The 13,404-nt window shown below is 41.0% G+C and overlaps 1 protein-coding gene across 3 annotated transcripts in view; it reads right to left on the minus strand.

Moving 5' to 3' along the window:
- UPK1B (uroplakin 1B) overlaps positions 1-13,404 on the minus strand; it is a 29,351-nt gene that overhangs the window by 7,035 nt on the left and 8,912 nt on the right. For all 3 annotated transcript variants that reach the window (XM_019729693.2, XM_074331569.1, XM_074331568.1), the window contains exons 2-6: positions 10,136-10,223; positions 8,890-9,090; positions 6,265-6,339; positions 5,458-5,580; positions 4,029-4,208 (exon numbers count right to left, since the gene is read on the minus strand). In XM_019729693.2, the coding sequence (XP_019585252.1) occupies positions 4,029-4,208; positions 5,458-5,580; positions 6,265-6,339; positions 8,890-9,090; positions 10,136-10,204 (648 nt within the window). In that variant the 5' untranslated portion in view covers positions 10,205-10,223. The remainder of the gene's footprint in view (positions 1-4,028; positions 4,209-5,457; positions 5,581-6,264; positions 6,340-8,889; positions 9,091-10,135; positions 10,224-13,404) is intronic.

Raw genomic sequence — 13,404 nt, forward strand, 5'->3', positions numbered from 1 at the left:
AGATTATCATCAGATTTTTCAGCAGAACCTCTACAAGCCAGCAGATAGTGGAACCAAATATTCAAACTATTGAAAGAGAGAAATTATGAGCCAAGAATAATATACCCAGCAAAGATATCCTTTAGATATGAAGGAGGAATAAAGACCTTTCCAGACATACAGAAGCTGAGGGACTTTTCTAATACATGACCTGCACTACAAGAAATACTAAAGGAAGCTGTTCGACAACCATCAACAGGGAAATTTGTGGCAACCAAAACATAAAAAGGGGGGTAGTAAAAGCCTGAACTGGAATATGGGAAATGGAGAAAGTAAGCGTGCTGAAGAAAATGGAATACTCTAAATTTCAAACTTTCTTTTACATAAACTTAAGGGTAACCACTCAAAAAACTCCAGAACTGAAATATATACTGTAATAAAAGAAGAAGCTGAGGGAAACATCACAGAATACCACCACACAGAAATAATAGACAACAACAAAAAGGCAAAGAAACAATGGAGACACAGCCTTATCAGAAAACTAAAGATAGAATGACAGGAAATCCTCACATATCAATAATCACCCTAAATGTAAATGGACTGAACTCACCAATAAAAAGTCACAGAGTAGCAGATTGGATCAAAAACTAAACCCAACCATATGTTGTCTCCAAGAGACACATCTCAGCTACAAGGACAAGCATAGACTCAAAGTGAAAGGGTGGAAATTGACACTCCAAGCAAATGGTATCTAGAGAAAATCAGGTGTAGCTATACTGATATCAGATGAAACAGACTTTAGGGTGAAAAAGATAACAAGAGACAAAGATGGACATTTCACAATAGTAAAGGGGACTATACAACAAGAAGACATAACAATCATCAATATTTATGCCCCCAATCAGGGAGTACCGAAACATACCAAGCAACTACTAACAGAACTAAAGGGAGAAATTGACCAAAACACAATTATACTAGGGGACTTAAATACATCATTGACAGCTATGGATAGATCATCCAAACAGAAAATAACGAAATAGCACCCCTAAATGACACATTAGAAGAAATGGACATAATTGACATATATAGAGCACTTCATCCTAAAACATCAGACTATACATTCTTTTCTGGTATACATGGAACATTCACAAGGATAGACCATATATTGGAACATAAAATCAGCCTCAGCAAATTTAAGAAGATTGAAATCATACTAAGCATATTCTCTGATCACGAGGCTTTGAAATTGGATATCAACTGCAAAAAGAAAGCAGGAAAAAACACAAATACATGGAGATTAAACAACATACTTTCAAAGAATGACTGGGTCAAAGAAGAAATTAGAGGAGAGATCAAAAGATACATAGAAACAAATGACAATGAAAATACATCCTACCAAAATTTTTGGGATGCAGCGAAAGCAGTTTTAAGAGGGAAATTTATATCATTACAGGCCTATCTCAAGAAACAAGAAAAATCCCAAATAAATAACCTCATGTTACACCTTAAAGAACTAGAAAAAGAAGAACAAGTGAAACCCAAGGTCAGCAGAAGAAAGGAAATAACAAAAATCAGAGCAGAACTAAATGAAATAGAGAACAAAAAGACAATAGAATTTTGTTAGCATTCATTTATACAAGGTTGATCTTGAAAAGCTACAATATGGACGTGAAAACGAGAACCATTCACCTCTTAATTCGTCCACCCACCAAACATGTATCGGTGCCTGCTTTGTGCCAGGCATTATGCTAAGCATTGAAGTTAGAGAACTGAATGATGCATGGCCTTCAAGAAGACCCATAGAAAAAGACTTGCAAACAAATAATTCTAATATAGTTCAATGTGTCAACAGTAATAATAGAAGTGAAGTGTATGAGGTACTGGGGTGGCCTATTTTGCTTTGTGGAAAAGGATTGCTGTAGGAGAATTAGCAAGACCTATAACTCAGAAAGAATAGTAGTGTGTGAGAATCTGGGGAAAGGGATGGGGAGAATTAGAGAAGATTAATAGATAAGAGATTATATTGAGGCTGAAGAATGAGTGAGATTGAGAACGCAGGATAGAGAGAGGAATTTCGGGATCAGGAATTTGGTTGGGGGGTAGCACTGAGTGGTTGTGGTGTCTGGTGGGTAGTGAAAGTGGAAAAGTTAAGGAGAAGGTGGGGTCAAGGACCCGTAAGGGTGAGTGCTAGAAGAGTTGTCAAAACAGGTGTGTGGTCCCACATTACTAGAATGTCATAGTGTGGCTGTGAGAGAAAGTGATTATCTGAAGGCAGACATCGTTTTTTGTGCCTTTCAAAGAATGATACAGTTTGTATGCAATTACAGTCCAGTCAAGATATGTCAGCATGGGCCAGTTCCATGGTTGAATTATTGAAAGCGTTCTGTGACTCCTGAGAGTGATAATTATCTTGCATATTATGATTACAGGCAATACATTTTATTTTTATAGCAGTCTGAATATAACTGATTAAAACGGTGCCAAAATAATGTTGCTGAAAAGCGAAATGAGCCTGGCTTTGAACGACTCTGTAGAATAATCTGTGTCACTCCCCTGTCCTTTTCTGGATTAATGCAACCAGTCCTAGTCCAGGCACCATTCCAGGTGTGGCCAAATGATCAGCAGTGCTCTGTCCTTCATTCTGAATGTGCACTTTGTATTATCTACTCCAAGACTAAAGAACCTGACATTTCTCAATTATTTAATGAACTGGCACACAACTAGCTTTCCTCAAAGTGGTTACTTGCAAAGCCGTGCACAGCATTTCAGAGGCTGACCATAAGTGTGTGAGGATTCTCCTCAGGGGTTTTTGGGACTATTTCCAAGTTCTTTCTTGGCTTAGAGTCTGTGCTCTGGAGCCAGACTGCAAGCGTTTGAATCCTGACTCTACCGTTTACTAGATGCATGACTTTGGGCGAGGGACTTATTGGAATCTCTGTATTTCAGTTCCTCATCCATAAAATAGGGATGATACTGGCACCTACTGTTAAACATTAAATGAGTTAATACATGTATGGCACTTGGGACGGTGTCTGGCATTTAGCAAGTACTCGATAAATGTTAGTTTCCATCATCATATTAGGCTAGAGACACTTTTTCAAAAACCATCGGTATGGCAATTATCTTCTACCCAAATCGCCAATCTAATATTTTATTAAGACTATCCTATATTACTGCTTAGTAAGGAATGTGGATGTATAATTACTGCATTTACCCTCAGCAACTGCCATTGCTTTAGAACTGGCAAAACATTCTTTTTGCATATCATCTCTTCCAATTTACATTTTGCAAAAATAGAGCAAATCTTTGTTTCATGAAGTTTTTGAAATCCCATTCTCTATATTGTACAAATAGTTTTCATTTAAACAAAGTTGGATTTTGCTATTGCAATTCTCATGTTCTGTGAATTTTATTAAAATGTAGAATTTTCCAGATCAGCCCTAGATTAGCATTCACTTTTTTTTGGGTCTTTTTGTGTCTGTTTTATTTCACTTCGTATAATGTCCTCAAGGTTCATTCATGTTGTCCCATGTGTCAGTACTTCATTCATTTTGTTATTTTCAATTCCAGTTGACATTCATTATTATTTTATATTAGTTGCAGGTGTACAGCGTAGTGGTTAGACATTTATATAATTTATGCAGTGATTCCCCTGATAAGTGTAGTACCCACCAGGCACCATACATAGTTATAACAATATTATTGACTACATTTCTTATGCTATATTTTACATTCCCATGACTATTTTGTGACTACCAATTTGTACTTCTTAATCCCTTCACCCTTTCCACCCAGCCCCCCAACCCTGCTCCCATCTGGCAACCATCAGTTTGTTCTCTGTATCTGTGCGTCTGTTTCTGTTTTGTTTGTTCATTTATTTTGCTCTTTAGATTCCACATATAAGTAAAATCATGGAAATAGTTCACCTGAAGTTCAGGAAACAGGATGCAGATTCCTTACTGAGAGACTATTACCTACAGCGAACCACTATTTTCCTCATGAAGAGCAGAAGAACCTTCTGGCAGGTGTTAGGGGGAGAAAGGACTCACCTGACTGTGATAATAACCAGGCACTCCTAGTTTGCAGGCATCCAGGTTGAGAGGTTCTTTCAGCTTGTTCATCACACAGCACTGACGAGGCCAGGGGTAGTCAGCATCGTTGTTTTCAGCCCGGAAGGCAGACGTGTATTTCTGCCAGTCTGATGGACCATTCACACCACAGCAGTTGTCCTGTCAGCAGACGACAAGGACAGAATTCTCTTCCATGGTTCTTGCTACAGACACCAGTGTAGCAACTGAGGTGTTATGGAGAATGAAGATATGAAAAGTGCACCATATTTTATATTTACTAAAAATTCCTCACGAGGCCTGAAGGTATTGATAACTTCTATTTTAGAGTTTGCAAAATACTTTTACATTTATTACTTTACTAGCCATTAATGAGCTCTGCAACCTTTTACAAGTCATTTAAAGTTGCCAAATCTCAATTTCCTTAACTGTAAAACAGGGGTAAATGAAATACCTATCTCATAGAGTTGTTGTGAGGATTAAATTAGTTCATGCCTGGTTCATAGTAAAGCCTCAATAAATACTAATACTTAAGAAGTACTAATGACTTCATACAACAATGCGAGAGAGGTATAAGTATTCTCATATTACATATGAGCAAACTGGGAATCAGGAAATTAAAATTTCTAGTGGTGAAGAAATTATGAGTAATTCATTTTGTTTTACTTTTCTATATTTTAAACATTTTCTAGAGCTACTTTTTATATTGCATTTTTGTATTACTTTTATAATGGGAGAAAATAAACTGGAAAAGATAATATAAACTTGGTGACACACAGCTATGCCTCTATATAGGAAAGAAAGAAACGATTAACACATAGCTAATATCCACTCTGGATAGAACGGAGGATAGAGGATAAAGCAATATTCATATTGCTTTTCTTCCTTTTCATAAATCCTGCTGGAATTTTTTTTAAAAGAAATTAAAACTACAAGCATCTCTCAACTTTTAGAATAAACATATCCAAGCACACTTGATGATAAATCAACCATCTTTAAAGCATTTCCTATTTTGCCACTGGATTGTGGACGGTACCTTACCAAAGAAAATAATCATCCTGTATTTTGACCTGAGCATGTTGGGGAAAGATGGTTATGTTTGACCCAAGCTTATTTCAAACTGGGCTTTAAAACTTTGGTAAGTGGGTTTTTGAAATGTGTGAGCATTCTCATTTTCATTTGAAGAGCTTAGTTCTTGCTAACAGAGTGGAAAAATATAGATTTAGGGGTCCCATTGAGTCATGGGTACAACTCCTTTCCCCTGCTGGTAAATAAGAGCAGTAGATGAACTTGCCTATGTTCATCTTAGAGGCTGTGGTCCCCACCCTTTGTGTTCTGTCCCAATCATACATATACTTCTGGATACTAGTTTAGGTACAAAATGTCGTCTCCCCATGAACACAGATGTTACCTGGAGCATGAACCTGTCCCAGGTTTTGGTGACTCCATTGTTTTTCCATTGGTCATCATTGTTTGGAGGGCTATTGTTTTGGTACCTCTCCAGCATCTGCTTCAGGAATAGGTTGGGTGTGAACTATGAAGGGAGGAGGCAACACAAGAGGGAGTGTTAGCACACTAACACCCAAGGAGGAAAAAATGATTTGCTCGGCCCATTGCTGGGGGCACTGATCAAGCTCCTGGAGTAAAACTGTGCTCAGAGGCACTGAGTAGGGAAGCAGTCAGTGGCTGTGAGGCTGCTCTGTGTGGCTGAAGTCCCTGTGTAGGGAGAAATCCCCATTTTCAAAGAAATCCCAGTGAGACCAGGGTGGATAGGCACTGTAGGGTGGCTTTGGCTGGGGATTGGAGGAAAGGAGAAAAATGCTGACTTGAGAGGAGATCTTGGATGTGTGGACTATTGACCATCCTACTGGGGGCCAATGGCCGTGGCAGAGTGGTGAAGGGCATAGGGGAGACAAGCTTGGGCCCCAGGAGTCACGCTGCCTGGACTTGGGATTCTTCCCTTTCACTTACCAGCTGTGTAACCTTGGACATGTTACTGTACCTTCTTAAGTCTCATTTTTTTCATCTATAAAATAATAGTAGTGATAATACTTATTTTGTAGGGTTATTGTGAGTGAAATTACATATTTTTTTATGAATGTGCTTATTAGAGAGCATGGTGTGGAGTAAGAACTTAATACAGGTCACATATTATCGTCTGATGATAATGATGATTGTCACAATCATTTTGCTCTGTGCTTTTTGAGATTGTACTCACAAAGTCTCGCTGTGTCGCTGCTGTGATACAAGATGCCACTTCAAAGCCGTATACAATAAACATCAGAATGAAATACTGGAAGGGAAATAGATTTTTTTTTTTTAAAAAAAGAGTTACATTTGCCTCCAAAGAAAGACTTTTTTTAAACAAATAATTTTTATATATTTTTTCAGTATATTCATATAAATATAATCATCCAATCATTTTCATAGTTATTCAACAAACCCTCACTGATCAGCTGCTTGGAGCAAGACTTGGTGCCAGCTGCTAATCAGCTCAATTCTCTCCTTTTCCCCAGAGAATTGATGCCCATTGAATACAGAGCTTTCTCAGTCCAGTATCCTGCATTTCTATTTTAACTAAGAAAAACAAGTACAAGAGAATAAACTGTTTGTGCACACACGATGCCCTCATACCACATTGTCCCTATTTATGGTTGGAAAATATCTGAACAAAAAATGACCCCTGAATCTGGGACAAGGACTTTGTAAGAGTTCTGTCTGTGCTTTCCTCAGCTTTGCACACACGAGGGCAGACAATTAAGTTCGCAAACTCATTCTAGAAAAAGTCCTACATACCTCATTGCTGAATATCACTACGGTCACCTTCCAAGTACTCCCCTTGGGAAGCTATGCACTGACTCCAGTGCCTAGTCCACCCTTCAAAACAATTTTGGACTCTTTCTGGAATGGCCGTCAGAGCTGTCATTGTATTACCCTTGATGTCCTTAATGTCATTAAAATGTCTTCCTTTCAATATTTCCTTTATCTCCAGGTAAAGAAAGAAGTCATTGGGGACCAGATCAGGTGAGTAGGGAGGATGTTCCAATACAGTTATTTGTTTACTGGCTAAACACTCCCTCACAGACAGTGCCTTGTGAGGTGGTGCGTTGTCGTGATGCAAGAGCCATGAATTGTTGGTGAAAAGTTTAGGTCCTTTTCAGCTAACTTTTTCACTCAGCCTTTTCAGCACTTCCAAATAGTAAACTTGATTAACTGTTTGTCTAGTTGGTACAAATTCATAATGAACAATCCCTCTGGTATCAAAAAAAAGGTTAGCAACATCGTTGCAACAAGTTCGTGAACTTAATTTTCAGACCTTGTATGCTTTTGGTCCTTGTGTTCTTCTGGGGAAGGAGCACTGTGGTCAGTGTTGGTGGGGGTGGGGTGCAGGGAAAACTATTCTTCCTCCCTGGGCAGGGGAGGCTCTGTTGCCCCAACAACTTGTCCCAGAGAACAACTTTGGCTGGAGAGTAAAGAGCAGAAGTACCTTCAGAGGCCTCATAGCATTTCCCCACCTGTATTAGCTGCTGCCTTGCTCTTTTTCAAGGGGTTGGCCATCTCCCCTTCAGAGCCTTAGAACCCCCTTAGAGATACTCCAGAAAGGAGGCACGGGATGCAGGTGTTTTCTCCATCAGCCCGTTGGAGGGTGTCCTGCTCCTCTTTTTGGTGCATGGTAAAGAATGTTCGCTCCCAGCTGATCTTCTGGCTGCATCAGGCACACATGACTGGCCCAAACTGAGACTGAGATGCAGCGGAAGCTTGTCTCTAGGGACATCTGCCCTTCCTCTCCCTTTCCCTGCATTCTTTTCCCCACCCTCCAAGAGTGGGTGCTTTTGCCCTGGAACTAACTGATACTAAGGAACCAGAGAATGTAAATGGTCTACATTCCCTGGGTGCCAGGACAATGTCAGATCACAGGAAAAGTGAACTAACAAGCACTGGTTAGTTGCTGGACTGGTTCCATAAAGGTGGAACTCGGGTTTTGCAGCATTTGGTCGGTGGAGAATTATTTCAGGGAGGGGCGGGGGGCTGGTCCCCATCACAGTGTGAGAAACTGCTGTCTCGAACCCTGGGGCAGAGAGTAGATGACTCGACTTAATACCGAGGTTTCTTAGTTCTGACGATTTTTGCAAAATATCTCAAATTTACTCCTTCTGCAAAGGCAGGGTACAACCTTCCTGTCTGTGGTTTGGGGCCAAACTGTCTCTGTGGGTGCACAGAATTAGAGCCTCCACAGGCAGGTGGGAGCTGAGGCTGTAGTCTACAGCATGCATCAAGCTTCTTGAGGGTCCCTGAAAAGCAGTGTGAATGTATAATATGGGGAGTGTAGGCCATCACACAAAGTCATCAGCCTTGAGCTCGAAAATGTCTAAAAAGGTCATGCTTTCCCTTAATAATGCATGCATGTTTTGTATTTCATATCCTGATATATCAAAATCTGATTAATACTTTAAACTATTCATTGTCAAGAGAAAAAAAATCTAATTATAAAGTTCTCACTCTGTCTCTCCTTTGGCCTAAGTAGCTCCTGGCTGTACCAGTTCTAGTTGGATGCATGAAGATACCAGTTAGAGAAACACAGATCTGAAAACTATTCAACAGGGTCACCTTCAGGTGTCTTCCCTTTGGGTTCTTTTCACTGGAATCTTCTGGACTTGCAAAGCAGAGGGCATCCTTGCCCTCACTTGGACAAGCTTCACTGCAGGGAGCGTCTCCTCCTCCTTCTCCCATGACACTCTGTGCTCCCCTTTCCCCACTAAAGGTCAAGGCATTGTGCTCAGGGAAGAAGAAACAATCCATCAAAATTGGTCCAGGAGACAACTGTAGAGCTTTATGGTCTTACCGCCAGAAGAAGTTTCCTGCTGGACCTCATGATGCCTACAATGCCTAGAACTGACAGGCAGAAGAGGCAGATGCCGACAAACATGCCGATCCAGGCAGCTCCGTAGATGTCGTCATTGTCCGTGGCTTCCAGCAGCGGGTAGAGGCTGTGCTGGTCAGACACAAAGAAGATGCACTCTGCGGTCAGCGCGATGCCACACATCTGGGGGCAAAGGGACTTCTGTCAGACTGGCGGCCAGTAGACCAGTGTTGAGAAAAGGGTGGAGAAGTGGGGGTGCGTGAGTAAGAGAGACTAACTCTGTTTGCTGCATAGGCTTTAAGCAACTGACTCAAACTCTTCTCTTCCAGGAAATCAAACAGCTGCTTCCATCCTACTCATTGGTGGCATGCCTCTGTCCGCATGTCGTTCTGTCTTTTTGCTATTTGGGAAAAACCAACTTTCAGACAATCTATAAAGTTCTTGGGGCATGAACCACTCAAACAACATCTTCTTGTATGATGATAATCTCCCACCCCCCATTCCCAGTGCCCATCACCCAAATTCCTGGATCGTAATATTGGAACTGGTCCTGGTCATATTTATTAGTGCCAGAGAACCACTGCAGGTTCTAAGTGGAAGGAACCTTGGTCATTATCTTTTACATGCCCTGTACTTTATAGATGAGGGGTCTTGGCCCTTAAAGGCAAAGACCTGTCCAGAGTCACACAGAGTCAGAAGCGAGGCCGGACCAAGGGCAGGGATCCTGAGTCCTCAGAGCTCTCCCATCACACCGTGTCCCAACCTCCCACCCCAGCTTGGCCTCTGAGCTCCTCTCACATCCTGGTACTGGCCTCTGTATGACGAGAACAAGAAGACACAAACATCTGCCCTCAACAATCTTCATAGCAGAGCCCCATGGAAATCAAACCAAGGTGAAATAGGAAAAAACATCAGAGCGTGTGTGTGGTGGGAGTGTTTGGACACTGACTGTGGTTGACATGGCTCCTCTTAGGTTCTTGTGTTTTAAACTTGGGAAGGAAATATCTATTTTTTTAACCATGGTCTTTTAATATATTATGTAGTTATATATGATTATTTATGTAGTTAGATTCTAGCTAGCATATTTTAGCAACACAGTTCTTAAAATGAAGAAAAGATGTAGGGAGCCAGTGGTTATATCATTATTTTCCTTTAAACTCTCACTTTTGGTTGATAAAATCATGATTACAGGAAGAGCAAGATTGCCTGAAAAATACTCATTACTTACACCAACAATGACATTTCCAAAAATCAGCAGGCCCTGGAAGCAACGAACAGTGGCGTCATCTTTGGCCATCTCCAGGATTTGCCACAAGCTGAAAACACAGTTGAAAACATTACAACTTAATAGGAGCAGGCAACACATACTGCGGCAAGTTCCATAACATGACTACGTCACACCATGGTGTTTTGCCTTCTCGTTCCAACACATCCAAACCAAAGTCATAAGATCATTTAGCAGTGGAGGAAATTTGGTTACTCAGCTCAGTAATCACTGTCATTTTAAAAAGAAGAAAAAAAAAAGTAAATTTGCCAGAGTCTGATCAAAAACTTTCAGGAGTTCTTTAAGACATGGAATATATAAACTGTCTACTTCTGAGTGATGAGTTGAGGTCCTGCAAGTCAGCAAGGGCAGACCTGTGGTGGTGACGACTGGGCAGGGCTGAAGCTCACCGAGGGTCCTTGGTATGCAACCCAAAGGGTAAACCCATGGTCAGAGTGGGCAGCGGGTTCCCAGAGGGATTATGGGCAGCTGTTAAAAACGATCATTCTCAGAATATTTTGTTATCTTCGAAAATAGTTGGCATTTGTTCTCTGGATCTATGAGTTTGTTTTGTTTGTTCAATTGTTTCGGTTTTTTTAGAATCCACATATGAGTGAAATCAGAGAACCAATTTTTGGTTGCCAGAGGGGAGGAGGCAGGGACAGAAAAGGGAAGGAGATTAAGAACTACAAACTTTCAGGTATAAAATAAATCATGGGGATGTAATGTACAGCACAGGGAATAGAGTTCATAACATTGTAATAACTATGTATGGTGACCAACGGTTACTAGACTTATTGTGGTGATCACTTTGCAAGGTATGTAAATGTGGAATCGCTATGTTGTACACCTGAAACTAATATAATGCTGTATGTCAATTATAATTAAAAATAAATTAGTGAAGTTGGGACCCCGAGTTCCCGACAGGTGGGAAGGGTGGAGGGAGGTGAGAAAAAAAAATAAATTAATGAAAGATAGTTAGCAAATAAAAAAGTACACTGTCATACAGAGAGCGAGTGGTAAAAAAGAGAGACTAACATTTAGTTCCTTCTGCGTGCCACTCCACTAGGTAGTACTTTACACACACACATCTAATTCTTATAACCCAATTAGGTAGAAAAAGGAAAACACTGAGGAAGCTTATTTTGCAAATAAGGAAACGAAAGCTTTAATTTAGGTAAATTAAGTTCTCTTGGGGAGGGGGGGGTCATACAACCAGGAAGTGGAAGAGCTAGGCTGGAGATTTGGGTCTGTGTGACTCAAGGCCAAGCTCCACCCCCAGCCAACACTGGCTGCCAGAAGTTACTTACAATGTTTAGTGCTCTGTATGTAAGCCCACTGAAAAGTAGCGGGCTTCTCCCTCCCTGAGCACCCTGTGGAATGAACACGAGGGTAAGTGTTTGGGTCACTTTGTCTTTTGCACTTGAGTCACCTTGAGAAAAGCCATCCACTCCTCTCAGTGTTTAATTAATAATTAATTAATCACTTCATGCATTCATGCTCTAAATCAAACTGTATTAAAGGATACAATTTGCATTTTGAGGTATAAAAAGATATGCAAGGAGATTGTTATCATGTTTCTAAATAGTTCTAATACATCTAGGGGCTTCCGAAGAGGGAAGATGTAAGCCTTGCAGAATAGGCATGGTTTTGTTAAGTAGACTAGGGGTGGGTGGGTGGGGGAGGAAGGTGAGGTGGGTGACATTCCAGGTGAAGGGAAAGGAAAGTGAGGGACTAGAGCGCTGGAAGAGCCGGCAGCCCATGAGATAACAAACTAGCCCGTTTGGCTGTAGTCGGGATTTGTGTGGGGAGCAGTGGGAGGCAACCCTTCTGTCTGAGTCAGACCTTGCTAAACTTTAACTGCATTGTTACACTCTAATGTAAATATTAACAACCTTCCAAGTAATCTTAAACATCTCTAAACATTTTCCCTTTCCGATTCACTTCAGTAGCTGTGGGAATTGAAGGAGTTAAAATTTATAAGTGTTTTTGGCCCAGAATTAAGCACATAGTGGGTTCTCCTTCAAAGTTTGCTGAATGAATAGAAGAATCTGGGCCATTGTGACAAGATCTCTAAGGGTAGTTTCTGCTTAGAAATGCCATTCATTTGTTTCTGCTTGGCAATGTCATGTCATGCTTAGAAACGTCATTCATTCTTTCCAGAGATTATTATGCGCTAGACTGAGAGGAGCCCGAGTGTCCTGAATGAGTTAATGCACAAACTCCCCCAAGGGGAACCTTACTCGAGTAGCTGGGTCGGTCACATTGTAAAATCCCTGACTGGTATGCACAGACATTACTCCTGACCAGGTGGGTTACCATCTAAACTTGAAACACAAGTAAATAGACCGTGAAAGGTAGAAGTTCAGACAACACAAGTACAGAGAGTAAAGGGCAAAAATCTGGAGAGGTCAAATGCAGTACCATTATCGGGCACTACAGATGAGGCACCCATTGGTCAGGTAGCAGCCTATTTGGGGTGGTTCGTTGGGCCTAAAGAACACACGAAACACACTTTGTGCTTCCATGGAATTTAAAGTGTGACTACAACAACATGGATTCAATCAACGATGACCAGACATTATAGAATAAAGAGGGAGATAGGGCCTTGGAGAAAAGGAAGAAGGTAGGCAGGCCCCAAAAGAGGGGCTTTATTGGTCCAGAAAGGAGCTGAAGGGACCCTGAAAAGGGGCTTGGCCCCAGGGACCCAATTATGTCCCATAAAATGCATATTTTCCCAAAGACAACTCTGCCACACAGAGTTTTAAAAAGCAGGGATAGACAAATGAGTATTCTGTGGGAGAACTGCAAGTCAGAATCAGGGTGGAAAAATGCAGACGAAAGTGGGAGAAAAGAAGGAAAGAGGCAGATAGAGTTTGAGCAAAAAGAAGAGTGAATGAAGAAATCTAGACAAGCATGTGGTAGAAAATGCCAGGAAGCAGCCTGGCTGTGGGTTGATATATGGATGGCAGGAGTAGATTGATGGACAAGATAGTCTGAAGTTGCTGACCACTAGGCCCCTGGCATCAGTGGCACATACTAACGTAGAAAGTCACTCCTGTCTTTCATCATCAAAATGATGATGGAAGCTGTCATTTAATGAGCACTTATGATGTTCTCAGCACATTGCTAGGCACTTATGTTCATCCTCTCAATAGACCTGAGAGATGGTATTTTGACCAAAATCATTATTCGCATCCTATTGCGGCTGTAACAAATTACCACAAACTTAG

The sequence above is a fragment of the Rhinolophus sinicus genome, linkage group LG01, assembly GCF_036562045.2.
Source record: "Rhinolophus sinicus isolate RSC01 linkage group LG01, ASM3656204v1, whole genome shotgun sequence".
NCBI classification, from domain to species: domain Eukaryota; kingdom Metazoa; phylum Chordata; class Mammalia; order Chiroptera; family Rhinolophidae; genus Rhinolophus; species Rhinolophus sinicus.